The 16,068-nt window shown below is 44.2% G+C and overlaps 1 protein-coding gene across 2 annotated transcripts in view; it reads right to left on the reverse strand.

Annotated features, from left to right (window-relative positions):
- The window catches only part of VASP (vasodilator stimulated phosphoprotein), a 1,498,863-nt gene that overhangs the window by 161,263 nt on the left and 1,321,532 nt on the right, over window positions 1–16,068 (reverse strand). For both annotated transcript variants that reach the window (XM_078660889.1, XM_078660888.1), the window contains one exon: window positions 11,828–11,885. In XM_078660889.1, the coding sequence (XP_078517015.1) occupies window positions 11,828–11,885 (58 nt within the window). The remainder of the gene's footprint in view (window positions 1–11,827; window positions 11,886–16,068) is intronic.

The following is a 16,068-nucleotide window of genomic DNA, read 5'->3' on the forward strand; positions in this document are numbered from 1 at the left end:
GATGCCACCAGGAAAGAGCAGGGTAGACCCTCTGGAGGTCTAACCGTATGGGTGAAAAATGCTCCGGGTCTAAAGTTAAGCTCCTCTATGTTGATTTGCAGCATATTTTAGCATTTGAGTTGACTTTATATAGTGGTTGGAAGATTAGAACTTTTAATGTCTATATTAGAGTGGTTCATGCCCTAGAGGAAACAAATACAATGAACATACTACACCACGCTCTGGCTGAGTACTCTGATGGTGTTCCTGTACTAATGGTGGGTGATTTTTATTGCACTTTTGAACTTTTCGCCCTCACCCCTCCAGACTTGATTTAGGACGGGATTGTGTGTGGTCAATCCCACATCTAGATCTATCGAAAGTGAAATGAACGAAGAGAGGAGGCCAGGTGTTAGCCCTTACCCTACAACATGACTCAAGAGCAACAAATGGGAGAACCAGGTCTGATCCCAAAAGGGAGTGCACTTTTAACAGACCTGCCCACAAAAGCAGAATTGACTATTGTTTAGCAACTCTCAATCTCTGGCCCCTAGTGGATGAAATGGTGGTGGTAAAAAAAGTAAAGAGTGATCATAATGCTCTTGCACTTACTCTCTCAAAACCTGATAATAGGGGGTGTCCGGATTTGGGTGCTATTTCTTTTTTAAATAACCATAGAGCAATCAAATGGGATTGGGTGGAGGAGCATCCTGAAGCCTTTGAAGTAGTTAAAAGTAAAGCATGCCATATAGCTAACTAAACTCCTCGTTAAAGATGGCGTTGTGAGTCTGGGATCTTGCCATAATTTGTTTTTTAGTGAGATGAGGGACATGCTCAGCGAGCCTCCTAAAGCGTGGAATACGGGGGGGGCACTGTTTAGACCCGTTGCAGGTCACTAAGAGTGCCTGGTACAATCAGGACTGCAGGAATGCGAAGGTAATGCCTATTTGTGCAATAAAACGAAAGGTACATACTGAGGTCATGATCTGCAGAGCCAAGTACAGGCAGGCCATTGAGAAAGCTAAAAAGGAATGGGAGGGTTCTCTCTGGTCCTCCCTACACACCACACTGACAGACAAAGATCCCAAGACTTTCTGGTGAAAGGCAGCCTACTGACTAAAGGGAAATAGGGCAGCCTTAGAATATACCGTCCAGCCAAAAAAGTGGGTTGCTCACTTTAGCTCTCTCTATGTTAAAGGTATCTTAGAACCCCATGAGGTTAGTGAAATGTGGGTTGAGGCCCTAGGTGGCATGGCGATCTCATCTTGTGTGCCCGCGCGTGCCCCCAGCCCAGACAGAATTCCTAATGATCTGTATGTAGAGGATACATCTCTCTGGGGCTCCTACATTAATGTGGTAACAAATTTGATTATGGCAGGTGCTGCCATACCAGCTTTGTGGCAGATTGCAGAGATAGTGCCCATCTACAAAAAAGGGGACAGAGAGAAGCCAGGGAGTTATAGGCCGATTAGCCTCATTGACTCTCTCCAGAAAATTTCCTGTGAACAGATCTTAAGAAGAATCCAAGATTGGATATCAGAGTTTCAAATTTTGAGCAATTTTTAAGCATGCTTCAGTACAAAAGTTAATACCCTGGACCAGGCTTTCCGTCTTCTGTGTATCTACTGGAAGGAAGTAGTTGTAAACGCGGTGAAATTATATGTGGCTTTTGTCGATCTGCGCACAGCGTTTGACCTTGCCCCCCGGGCCAGACTCTGGGGAGTATTGAAAGACATGGGCTTGCCGGGCCACCTTTTAGACATTTTAATTAGACTTCACTAATCAAATGCAGCACAGGTTAGGTGGGGGAAAAACAACCGAGTAACGGGTATCTTCCCAGTCCAATGAAGAGTGAGAAAGGGATGTGTGTTTGTCCCTACACTTTTTACCCTTTTTATCAATGGGGGGGTAAATTTCATAGATGGAGAACTTTGTGATGCCCCTAAAATTGGCGCAAGAAGAGTGCCTGCACTACTCTTCGCCGATGACACTTTTAATTTCCAAATCTCCGCAGGGTCTACAACAACTTGTGAATGATTTTGTAAGGTTCTGTGATGAAAGGGGTCTGGTTTTAAATGAGGCTAAAACCAAGAACATGATTTTTAATAGTGGCATGGCTAACTTGTCCAAAAGACCTGTACTGGCTGGTAGTATTAAACTGGAGCAAGTTGAAGTCTTTGACTACTTAGGTATCCGTTTGTCTCCTTCAATCCACTGGTGTGCCCATATCGAGAAAGTAAAGCTATAACTAATCCATCAGTGTGTCCACATTAGTAAAATTCATAGGAAGACGGTCTCTCGTCGAATTGCTCCAGCACTTGAAATTTACAACATCGAGGCCCTAGGTGGGGCACTCTATGGTACAGGCAATTCATCCTGCCTCACTGTCATTGAAAATCGCTTCCCTAATATCATTGGTAGATCTTCCATCCAGCTCCCCCCCTGTACATGGATCTTGCCCACAGACAGCTGGCAAATAAGTTGAACTACAAACTTGTAATGTTTTGGTATAAGCTATGAACAGTGGAAGCACTTGAAACCTATCGAGAGGCCTTGTCCGATCTTTCCAGGACCACATTGATTAGGTGGTTTGTCTCGTTAAGGGCACTGTTGGGCAGGTTGGGGATGGAGGCATTCTGGTCCAACCGGGAAAGTATGGCCCGAGCACCGAGGGTAAAGCTCAAAGAAATATATTGGGTATAGATACTTGTACTGGGCAAAACCTGTGACCAGTCTGACTAACGACTTTCTGAACTTTAAATCTGCCCCCCGTTTCGAGACTAGTATTTATGAAATCATTCCCCCTCTGGCACATACATTTTTCTTACAGTTCCGCTATAAAACTTTACCCACCAAACTGTTTGGCTCCAAGTGGTCCCGTAATGTTCCCATTGATGATCTGTGCCCTGTGTGTAAAGCCTGCACGGAATCTATTGTCTATTTACTCTTCTTTTGCCCACACTATTTATCCTTGAGGAAAAAAAGGATATTCCCGTTGAGTAGATTGGCAGGCCCGGCCCATTATCTTGAGGTGCTGAGAATCATGCGTACTGACATACGTAGAGTAATGGTTTACAGCATCTCAAGATTTTGGTATGAAGCGCCTTGAGACCCTCACGGGTGAGAAGCACGCTTTACAAGACCCTGATTGATTGAATGATTGATCGATGCACTGTGGATCAGGCGGGGGAAATCATTTGCTTGATGCATTATTTCTTTTTTAACTGGTTAAACCGTGCATTTGTAAAACTATCTTATGGTAATGGTCTTTTTCAGCATATTTATCTGACAATGCTTTTATATCTCTGTGTTACTTACTTGTGCTGCGTACTTTTTATGATCTACGACGTGATCGAAATAAAGTTGATGATGATGATGTATCTCGCCATAAACGTTACATGTAAACCCAGAATGTTTCTTGAGCCAATGCACAGCTTAGTTTAACAGGAAAGCATGAGTTTTTGCATACGGATGCACGAATTTGGGGACATTTTCCAAATCAAAGATGTAACGAGTGAATTGTGGCAGGATCTGGGGGCGAATATCAATAACATCATTCTAGCTGCAATTACAACTGCATTAAGATTGCAAAGCCTCCCTCTTGACCTCAAGGCGTTCAGTGCTGGCCCTTGGTACATCATCGCTCCCTGACCCTTTCTGTCATATACAGTTTATCTGTCCTCCCCAGTGTGTCATTCCCCCCTCTAAACATCCCCCCATGAATCCACCTTAGTGTATAAATTACTGATGCTTGAACAGGCAGCTGTAGGAGCAGCTCCCTGCTCGCAAAGATGTGGTAAGTTGACTTTGCTCAACGGTTGGAAGGAATCCTTTATTCAGCTCCTGAGTGCAACTAGCGAGGGTGCGACGCGGTCCACAGCGTCTCCAGCAGTCTGCGTGGTACGTTGGGGGAAGACACAGTGCTAGTTTTTCCTTCAGGCAGCATCCTGAATCCTTTGGTAAAGTTGGTACCAACAGTCCCTGCTGGCATACGGGGTTGCTGCGGTACAGGGTTATCGTGGTACAGGGTTATAAGGGTGTAGGGTCTCCCAGCACATGCACCATAGGCAAGACAGTCACAAGTATTTGCCATTCCTGAAACAGTAACTTTACCAGTGGCCCCCTCTATCATACGGGCTCCGCTCAGCGCAGCGGAACTGGCGTAGCAAGACCCACACAGTGCTCATCACACAGCAGCCCTCTCCAGGCATACAGGGTCGCCAAAAACAACCTTGCACATGGGCGCTGGCCTGATTAATGCACAGCTAAATCCTCACATCTCAAACAGGGAGTCCTCACAGTAGGGCTCTCCACTGAATCCTGCTCCCTCCAATGCTCTCCTCTTCCTCACAGGGCACACTGGTCTTGGCAAGCAAACTGGCGCTTGAGCTCCAGGGCAGGTGGTCTTGGTTTCCCTGGGTGATGTCCCCTCACAAAGCAGGGGGACTAGCAAGCCTTGGCCCCCAGTCTGGATCACAGGCAAAAGTCTTGCAGAGCTTCCCCTCTTCACACAGCCCCTTGGCAGACAACACATTTTTGGGGACTCAACCTTCCCTTCTTATAGTCCCTTTTCAGACACCAAATGTGCTTTAGGGTCTGGGTCTTTGAAGTTTCATGTTGGGGTTCTGCTTCTTTCTAAGTTGGCACTTCTCCTTTTGATCTTCCTTCACGAAAGAGGTCTGCCACAGCAGGCACAACTAAAAAGCGAATTTTCCACAATACAATAAATAGGAGTGACCAGAGTTCCCAAAGGTTAATCCCAGCACCCTTAGCCCTACTCTTTACAACTGTGATCAGCCTCATCTCCCTTCAATGATGTAGACCCCTTTTTTGTGATCTATCACTGAATCGAAGAGCAATATTTTGAACTGTAAAAGGAGTTTCTTCCTTTTCCCTCCAGTATGTCCCCACCCAGCTCACAGGAATGCAGCAATACACAAATTTGTCAGAAAGGATTCCTCTACTCCTCTACTCCTGTCTATACTAGACAGGCCTGGGCTACCCAACATGGAACCCAGGGTCTGCTATACAATATTGCATTGCAGGCACACTCACTCAGTGTACATTCATAGCACACTTTCTGTTCAGCACTAATACCTCAATGCATTGTAGCCTCACATGTACACATGCATTCAACACCCAGATGCTTAGTCTGAGTGCACTGTTCAGCACCAACGCTTTTCTGTCTTTAATGAGGGTGTATTATTTCAAAAGACACGCACTGCCAGCACACACACGTGCATGCTGCACAACTCTTCATCCTTCATGCATTGTACTTCACGCAAGCACACATACACCCAGCACATGCTGCCCTGTGCATGCACAGCACTACCTCTCCCATCTAATTGATTACTCTCAGACATTCATACACCCAATCGATGTACTAACCACACATGTACTGCACAGTACTGCTCCATCCTTGTACTGTAACCTCCCCAGGCAAACCTACAACTAATGCAGATATACTACTTCTACGTTATACAGCACCCCACATTTACCTGATGCAGGCTAAGGGTGAGTCAAGCACACACAGCACAACTTTTAAGAAGGCGAGTGAGCCTGTAGGGAAAAAAGGTCCTGTTCACTACTACCAATTACTACACAGTGTGCTGCCACAAGTGCCATCGTACTGCTTAATCCTGGTGAAGGCAGTACCCTTTCACCACCAACAGGGTAGCCCTTTGGGCATCTCCATGTCCAACAAGACCATAATCCATAAGACCGGCCTATGTCCTGACGCACACGTATTATCCATGTTCACCATTACAAACAATCAGCATTAGGGATCCAGACAACAGAGCAGTTGGGCACTCAGGGCATGGGTGCATGTCTCTTACCATGCAGAGGACTTTTCCGACCTAACAATTTATTTCTTGTTTACTTGTTTTAAATTGTATTTATCTATTTAAAAATTGCATAGACAGTATAATTGCAATTTTAAAAAGTGTGTTTGCCATATCAGCATAATATCAAACTTAATACAAAACTAAAACATATGTATAAAAGCCATCACCTCGTGTTTGCCATGCGGTATACGCCGCGCTTTACAAGTTGCAAAAATAAATAAATAAATAAATAAATGCTTTCTATGGATGTTTATTGTACCGTCTGGGTATTTTTTCCTAACTTGGGTATTTTACACCAGTCCCCTCAATCCTGCTCTGATTCAAACCCTTCTCTGGATTGGTGCCAGATACATCCTTAAACAAAGCAGCCCTTCCTTCCACATTTGTTAAATGCACATGTTTCTGATCTATTCTGAATTTGACTGTTCTACATAGCTTTGCGATTTACTCACTGAGCAGAGTTACTTGCTGGTCTTTACTTGCTCCTCTTATAACTCCTCCTCCATCTGCACCCCATTGTCCAATTTAGGGGATACATTTTCCGCATAGAATCTTTTTAAATAAGGTCTTTATTTAGATTTCTTGAACCAGTTGCATTAGTACTGGAAGCTTCTTGTATTCGGAGTATCCAGAAAAGCACACACAATAATACATTTAAAGTGGGTTCTCCGAACATGGGACAGCTCATGTAGGACCCACTTGCATATAAAGGTAGAGCTGCATAACAACCTTCCATTGACTTGGTCGTATTTTATATGGAGATGTCTATGCTGAATTTAGTTAACCATCCACCTTCATTTTCTCCATGACTGTACTCACTACAAGTGGAAAATGGTCAATAGGTCATCTTCCAAATGATTATAGCTTTCTAGTTAGGAAGGCTGTCATGTTTCATGTCTGTTGTGCTCGTTGCTGGAATACGAAAAGCAAGTCTTGTCCATATAAGTAAATGAAGACCTGATAAAGCAGCCCTGTGACTTTCACTTTTAAATGTATTGTGTCAATGTTCCTCACACTCTCATGCCAGTCTTGCCAATCATACTTGGAGCCAAAATACTTTCCTTTTTGGGAAGTGCCTGAAGACAGGATATATACGACTAAAGAGTCCAAATCGTTAAACAATTTGAAGTCATTTTGTGGATAAACTGGTTAATATATGCAGAAAAACTTGTAAGGAAATTTAAAAATCTGCTGAAATGATGACGAAAATGTATATGAATCTCAAAGTAAAAATAAACAAGCTGCTTACCTTCCGTAAAGCCTTAGCTGGTAGGGCCTCTATCTAGCCGCATATTACTTAACTTAGAATTACCCCCGGGCATCAGTCTGAATCCACACATTTTTCGTGAGCAGTACCACTGTGTGCTGGTAGGTGGCGTCGCACAACTCCGTGTGGAGTTGTACATGTGGGAAGTGCCGTGTGCGGTGCCTATATAGGCACCACCCCAGCACACTGACGTCAGTTTCTTTTCACGACGTTACACGCCATAAGAAGGGAGCGATGAAGAGTATTGACCACAGGTGTGTGAAAACTAGGGCACTGAATGGGTCAATAGCCTTAAGTCCATAAATCCATAGGAGCAGAGAAGATGGGTGGGTTTGTAAGGCACTACCAAAGGTAAGTAACTTGTTCAACGGATAGAGACTTCTAGCCCCAGATTCCCTACCTTAGAATCGATACCCAAGCAATACCTCCTTGAAGGAGGGTCTGCAAAATGATTTCACACTACAAAGTCCTGCAAGACTGAATGAGCAAAATGCTTGTTCCTTTTGACCTGACAGTCCAGGCAGTAGTGCTTTGTAAACGTGTGCAGAGATGTCCATGTTTCTGCTTGGCAGATGTCCAGGACTGGGACTCCGCGTTCTAATGCTGAGGTAGCTGCCTTGGCTGTGGTGGAATGAGCAGGAAAACCCTCACGGGGTTGCTTCTTGGCCAATGCGTAGCAGATTTTCACGATCCATCAGGAGATGGTCAGTTACTGTACCGCCGTCCCTTTCTGGGCACAAACATGCTCCCCACAAAAAGTTGGTCGTTCATGGGAACTCTTTTGTGCGGTCAAGGTAAAAGGACACCGTTCATTTTATTTCAGCTGGTGGAGTTGCTTCTCTTCTTTAAAGGGAAGAGGCAGAGCACAAAAGGTAAGCAGGGTGGTCTCTAGCCTACATGAAAGGAAGTGACCACCTTCAGTAGGACTGAAGCACTAGGGCGAAGGACCTGCCTGACTGAGTAGATGGTGAAGTATGGAGACTGAGATGACCAAGTATAGAGCTCACTGATATTGGTAAGCCCCTTTTACTCCCCGGCCCCTTTCGTTTATAACATTGACCTTTAACAGGAGAGTAATTAATTTACACAGTTACATATTAGTTATTTGTCAGGTCTGTAGACAAACACAGAATATAAAACATCTGGTTACCTTCCCCAAAACTATACACTCAACTTCCAGTTATAAGGTAACAGTGGTCCAATGGCAATACACCATTTACTAACCTTGAGATATAGAGCTCTATAGTTCATTCTATTCTTCATTTTTTATCTTCTGCTCAGTTTTAATAATTTGCGTGCGGAATCTACTGCATGCGCACCATAGGTATCAATTTGGAACCTCTTGATAACCTGCTTAGTCTACAGATTTTTGATTCACTTTTTTGGTGACTACTTTTTCTGTTGTATTATTCAACACTATCTTTTCTTCACCTATGGTGGTTCGAGGAATGTATCAAACACTCACTTTTTACTTTTTTCTTTTTCACTGTGGCACACCAAGTTTTTAATTGTACAGCTAAAAATATATATATGAAGTAGAACCTACATTTGGTAATCCAGATGCCTTTCAATATGCTTTTAGGACACCCATCAAACATGGCTTCCTGACGAAGGCTTGAAGCCGAAACGCGCTTAGGACACAGCTGATTTTAGCCATGACTACATTGAATGTTCTCTTCAACTGAAATAGATGTCATATCTCGATTGGTGAAACTAAATCCTTAATGAATTGTATCCCCTTCCATGCTAACGCGATTCTGCTCCTGTGCTGAAGTTTTCAGCGCGGGTGCGGTCATGACGGCCCCCAGCCGTCTTCAGCACACGAGCACTGTAGTGTATGACGGCTGGGGGCCGTCATCAGCATGCAAGGGGTTAAATACTCCACATGGATAAAATCTTAGTCATGTCTAGCATTGACTAAAAGTCATTTGTAACGAAAATACTGGACAAACTGTGTTTTGTCTAAAAATACAACAAATGCTTTGAATTTTTGTATTTATTTGCTTCGATTTTATGATTAGGTAGATAGTGGATGAATGTGGAAGAAAGTCTGTATAGGATTTAGTTAGAATAATTATAGAAATACACCAATGGAGTGACACGCATTGCACTGAATAAGCAATTTTTGAACATGTATATAAAGTATTGGTGTGAATTTTTAACAAAAAATGACAAAAGAAGGAAAAAAATATTTAACTGTGTTGAACAAATAAAAATATTTTTTGATAATGACTAGCATCTGGTTAATATTATATTGGTGTTGAAATCTTTAAGGTCCACTAAGTACTTACCCCGATTTAGGGATAATTCTAATTTTCAGTGGTACCGCCTTTCTTTGCAACTACTGTTCCAGATCCGTCCATGGATGCAAGGAGCCCGACTTGCACCAGGAGCTAACCCACAGGCTGAAGACCATTCGGGCTCACCTGAACCTGCAGGGCCCGAAGGCACTCCAGCGGATCGCCCAAATATGAGGTGCATGGCTCCATATAATTCTAGTAGTTGGGTGGGTCACTCCAGCTCCTGGAAACTTGGAGGCGAATAGACAGCCCAGGTGCAGGCTTAACCATGGAGCCAGTCCTCGAATGCTTATGCTCCCTCGTCTCCTGGCATGAAGCAGACGGGGCAAAGTCCAAGACATCGTTATCCTCTTGTTCTTTTCACGCTTGTGGAACTTATCCGGATGACTCAGAGTACGACGGTGAACTTTTGGAGTAGGTCTGTGCCCAATCGTGGGACCTGCATCTCGATTGAGCGGCTAGGATCTTGAGGGAGCTCTCCCTCAAGGCCTTGAGGTGCATGGTGCAACAATCAACACAGGTCTTGGCGTCATGGTCACGCTCGAGGCACCAGAGGCAGAAGAGATGTGGGTCTGTCACCAACACTTGACAGGCACAACAGGGCTTAGAACGAGCCTTCCTCAAAAACATCCCTGCCCCACCAGGAGACAATGTCTCAAACTTTTTTGAACCAAAGGTTAAAAAATGGTCAGTCAAAAAGTGCCTGTTGGTAGCTCTTCTCCCGAGCTGTGCTGACTGGGATGGAAAATAAAGAACCGACATCAGCTTGCTGGGGTGGCGCCTGTATAGGTACTGAGCACATCACTTACGAGGACGATGCCACGTGTAAGCCGAGCAACGCCACCTACCGGAGCGCAGGGGTACTGCTCATAAAAACATTTCCAGATTCAGACAGACGTCTGGGGGTAATTCAAAGGGAAGGAATCTGCAGCTAGAAATCTCGATCAGATAATAAAAATGAAACAACAGTTAGTGTGTTTTTTATTTTCCATTCTCTTGGAGGTTCAAAAAATAAACAAATTGAAATATGTTGGGTCTTATTCCCTCTAGCACACATTTTTCCTTTGCCTGTATTTGAGCAGCCTACTGTCAAAGCCCTTTTACCCTCACACGTCCCGTCAGTCTCTCTGTATATAATGATGCCAATTTCTTAATTATATTACACACCTCAGCTTAGCCCACCTTTTCATGTTTGTACCCACAAGAGAGCTCAAACTCATTTAATAATGGTGGGTAGACAAGGGCCTGCAGTGGCAGAACGAATCAAGCTGGGAGACTACCCTGCGAATAATCACTGTGTAGCTGTTCACTGCTCAGCTTAAATGCCAATAAAATAAATGAGAACCTCAGTCAATAGCTGGATCAGGACTGTTTTATCACCAGTTTCTCTTTTGTTTCTGATACATGAACATACTTTCTTACTGCCTATAGATAGAACATCTGCCTCAATTTCCCAAAATCAGAGGGAAGTCCTACAAAGTTGGGAAATGTGATTTTTAGGTAGAACATTTTTTGAAATGTCTAGTGATAGCAGTGCCCGAAATATTTACAAGGGCATGGCAGCTGTCTTCAAAACACTGGGGAAAGCCCTTTAAACCACTGGGACTAGGCTTTTGCCGGTACAGGCCCCACCCAAAGCCTTTGGGCTTCTTCTAGTAACTTACATATAAATGACATGATTGTCACCTTGCGGTCACTTCATAATCCTAACAACCTGCGGAGCGGTGAACAGCGGAGAGTTAGGGTTGAGCAACAGAGTATTGCGCGATACGTGGGGTTCTGTCCTTCAGAAGATTGGGTTCTGCCCCTAAAATTACCTGAAAAAGCCTCAACTAATAGGTTGGACGAAAAGGATCTGGCATTGGGACTCTTGATCTAGGCATAAAAAAAGACCGAGAAACATGCCAACAGACTTCCAGTGCACGAAACCAATGCTGAACATACAGTTCAGCTGGACAGGACTTTAGGCGCTGTGAAAGGAGGGGTGCAGGGCTGAACTGGAAACTAAAATCAACCTTGTCAAAAATATTAAATCCCCGCCCCATGCTGCGACTAGAATGGGTTGCAGCCCCCAAATTTGAAGTCCACAAGGGGTATTTTGGTTATTTTCAGACAACGAAAAATAAACTGCTAACTCCAGCACAGGATCAAGAGTCGCAGTATATCTATCTTCAGAAAAACTGACAAGAATTGTTCCAAACAAATCAATATATTTAACCAGTTCCCCACTCCCCCTTATTACCTCCATCAAGGCACGCATTTCTCAACTTTCATGAACTTCTCTAATATATTCTATGTATTTTCTTTATTTCTCTGAGGTTTGTCTTCAGCACTCCTATACATTTTGCTGTATTTTTCAAGTTTTATGCGAAGAGCTCCATTGGCCTTGATAAAATTCTAGCCCAACTGCTTCCTTTGTGTTAGCTTATACTCACCTTCAATGATTTCATCTTTAACTTTCTGTAGTTCTTTCTTTACTTCGTCTAGTATATCCTGCAAAAAATGAAAAACAAAGTTAGCCAAGTAAATTCAGGGAGTTATGCTTGAGGGCTTTCAAGAGGGATGTGTATGGGAAAAGAATGTACAATTTCCTAGCTTTCATGACAGAAAGTTTCTATTCTTTTTATAGACACAAAAGAGAGGATTATGCATTTTCTTGTCCTTTATTCCTGCTCCAGCAATTCACAGATAACCACAAAAAACAACAATAGAAACTTACAATCAGTGAAACAACATAAACACACTACTTTTTCCATTGGTGTGTATGATGTCATCAAAGCTTCACCAATTGACCAATTCCAATACACAATCATAATAACACAATCACACAGTCATCCTCTCTCTCTGCGATCATGAAGAACTCATCCTGCAAATACACATCACTCTGGTTTCTGTTCAGTGTCTGTGAGGAAAGAACTGAGGGAAAACACAGAAATATCACTTCAAAACATTCCAGAGTCACGTGTCCAAAATAATGAAAGTCATTACTGTTGTCTATTTCTGGTAAATATCAAAATCTACTAATTCTTTTATATGCATATTTATCAACAGGATATAAAGAGATAATAATGTAGGTGCATGGCTGCATAGAGGAAGAGTGAAGTCTCACTATTCTGGCCAGAAACCTCAGCAACATTTTAGGTTCCACCCTATTTACCAATTAGCACCTTCTTTCTGTAGAAAACCACATTTAGCATTGCTAGGAAACAAAAGGTGTGTTGAGACCAATCTGAAAGAACGTTGGGCAAGATCAGAGCCCCTGAGGCCTTACTTCCTCAGGCATGTCCAAAGTATTTGGGGGAGGACCTGTGATATCCAGTAAATTGCCCTGGCAGGACGGCCAGGACAGAGGTACACCCTTCTTCGGGTCCATCACAAACATCAGCAAAAAGGTCACCATTTTCCAATTTATCTTAAGGGGTTTGGGTTACTTTGCACTACATAGCACTTTTTGGCATAATGAGACTCCTGACCTAATTGTCCAGAAGTTGGTGAATTCTAGTGGTGACTTACTGAGCTCCCTTATCTCCGGGTATCACTTGGGTTTTACAAATCATCCAGGTAAAGCATATCCACGGTAACTCTGGTTCCTCCAAAGGGTCCGAGTCCTTGGAATTCTTAGAGCTTGATGTGGCATGCAAGGGATGGCTGGCCATAAGCTCCATTCCCGACCCATCCGAGTCATCAGTGGTGACCTTGTCCACCATGTTTTCATCAAAGGGTAGATTACATGGTCTATTACTCACTATAGTATGTGGGAGTACCGGAAAGCCTGCAAACCTGAAAAATGCATCCATCAGGCGATCAAAGGTGTCAGAATGTGGATTGATTGGGCTCTTCACCATTAGACTTTCTCTTACCTCTTGACTAGTTTGACTCCTGATACCAACTGAGGTTCCAAGGTCTCAAGGACCCTTGAAGGGATGGGTGGGTCGCAGCCCACATCATCAACTTCCTTCTGAGTGGGTCCAATGCCTCAGTGACCGCCTTCATTACAGAGACGTCAATAACCTCTGGGGGATTCTCTGCAATCAGCACCAGGACACCCTCAGGGGTGATAGTGTGTGTTGAACCCTGCACATAGAGACACTGGTAGCCATGTTGTATATTTTAAGTCTTATTTATTGGTTCCATGTTAGGGTAGAATCAATCATAGTCCAGCCAGCTCTAGTCAGGTACTAGCCGTGTACCAGCTCCACCAGGAGCAGCCTGCCTTGCTGCTCAGCCCATCTCCAACTGTCACCACTCATGGACACAGGCACCCAGGCAATCCATTAATCACAGTCACACCAACATTCCGTTACCTCACCCAGGCAATCCATTAATCACTGTCACACCAACATTGCGTCATCTCTCACTCTGGCTGAGCAGCTAGGAGGACCTAGGCGGATTACATATACATGTAATACTTAGGATATAACAGGGTGCTTTATAAATACACATAACATACCAAAGGGTTAAGTGATCTCCTACTGAATCTCCTCAAAGACGCTAGAGAAAGATTGCAGAGCCATGAAGATCTGAGCTGATACTCCAAGGGTCAAGAAAACTGAAGCAACTTGAGAACAAACACACTAACACCTTTTTAATTCAATTGGCAGATTTCCCTTGAATGCGCAAGCAGCGTCAATTACGCCATGGGATTAAGGCCTTACTCAGGAGGTCTCACAGTGGGAAACTGCGGGCTGGGGGGTATTGGGGTGCTGCCTTTTTTTTTAGCGGTACAACAGGGGGTGGTGATGGACGGAGCATCTGAACCAATCAACCACTCACACCCAGTCAAAAGATCTGGGTTTAATCCATCACCGTTCTTTAGCCCACTCTGCCACCCCAGTTCAGACATGGCTATATGCAAATCAGTCTGACCCTGTGCCTCATGGGAACAGTCCAGCCCGAACTGCCAAGCCATGCCTTCCCTGGACCGGAAACAAGCTTCCGAGGACCGGTTTCTGGCATTACAGCCGTCTTCAGCCCGGCTTGCTTGAATCCAGTGGCAAAGTGAGCAAGGGACTCACGTCTGAGCATACCCTGCCACACTTCATCAGCTATCCAGGCTGATGAAGGCTGATAGCCAGAAACCGGTCCTTGGATGCTCGATTCCGGTCTGGGAAAGACATGGCTTGGTAGTTCGGACTGGACTGTTCTCATGAGGCACAGGGTCAGAGCTGATTTGCATATAGCCAGTGTCTAACCCAGGGTGGTGTGGAGTGCAAAAAAACGATGGATTTAGGCCCAGATCCTTGTACTGGGGTGAATGTATGATATTGTTGTACATTCTGTCCATCAACTGTGTTTTTTGCCTTTTTTTTAGAGCACAAACTTGACCCAAAGGTATCGGAGCACTTTACATGAGCACCAGTTGTATTACAGACGGACACATTGTTAGGCACAGGGAGATTAACTAATATGCCCAGAATTGCAGGATGTTAGGCGTCTCAAACCCAATTCCCTGGCATCGAGGTCAACCGCCTTAGCCAGAAGGCCACATACTCTCCCCTGCCTTTGAAAATACAGACATTGGAGGCCTAAGTTTAGGCCTTCAGCGCGCATCACAGCTACTAAAAAAGAGGACAGAGCAGTGGCCCAGAACGCAGCACCCCTACTGGAGCAGACTCCTACGTGTATCCATGCCTCTGGCCCTAAAAAAGGAAGAACTCTGCCAGCCGCATCGCCATAAATTCTAAGGGAAAGACACCTACCTCGAGTTGTGTTGCATAAACAGACTTAAGTTGCCTGCAAGTGGCAAACAATGAATGTTTTGAGGGGCGAAAGCGTGAGCCCTTGTTTGGTGGGGATTTGCCTGACAGAAGAACAGGCAATTACCCCATTCAACCGACATGGGGAAACAATATAACACTGAAATAGCGCAGAGCAGTCGGGCAGTGAGAAATAAACAAAGGTAGTAAAAGAATACAAACGTCACACCAATGAAGGAGAAAGAAAAGTCCTGCCTGTTATCTGACAAAAGTGGGAAGCGTAGAGCTATAATCAGTGTTTTAAATGGGTTTGCATGAGGTTCCCATTGCAACATACTGGAATACGATCTACCTCGCACTACAACACAGCCCAGACACGCCGCCCACAGACCTCTCCACCACGCCAGCCTTAGGCAGCGCTTAATTCCTTAGGCAGACGCTATGTGTAGACCATGCGGGCCATGCCATATTCGGACGCAGAAGGGGGGAAGGTGGAGGGCTACCTGTTTGTTTGCATGCATTTTGCATTTCTCATTTGCTTTTCTTCCCACCCTTTCTTATACATGCGCAGTTCTTCGCTTTTTTTAATGTTAACATTGAATCTTTTATTGCTACCTAATCGGAAATATATGCCAGTGTTCCTGCTGGCTGCATGGGACAGTACACGCACGTGTGTGCAATAATGGACATTCACCAGCATTTGTACCTTTGTAGGCTCTCAATTTGTGAACAAGGAGGCGCTTATCATAGCCCCTTACCCTCTTCTTCTTCCTGCCCTTCAACTTTTCGCTTCCCTACCGGAGCATTGTCGTACATGTACCGGTCAGTCGCACTTTCGATCTCTGTATACATTGCTCAAGCGTGAACTGTAAATGTGCTATATGACTATGCTGTGCCTTATATGCTGAATGAAATGCCCAACATTGCTTTCTTTTTCGTATGACTTGTACTGTATTGATCTTAAAACCCAATAAAATAGA

The sequence above is a fragment of the Lissotriton helveticus genome, chromosome 9 (genome assembly GCF_964261635.1).
Source record: "Lissotriton helveticus chromosome 9, aLisHel1.1, whole genome shotgun sequence".
Lineage (NCBI taxonomy): Eukaryota > Metazoa > Chordata > Amphibia > Caudata > Salamandridae > Lissotriton > Lissotriton helveticus.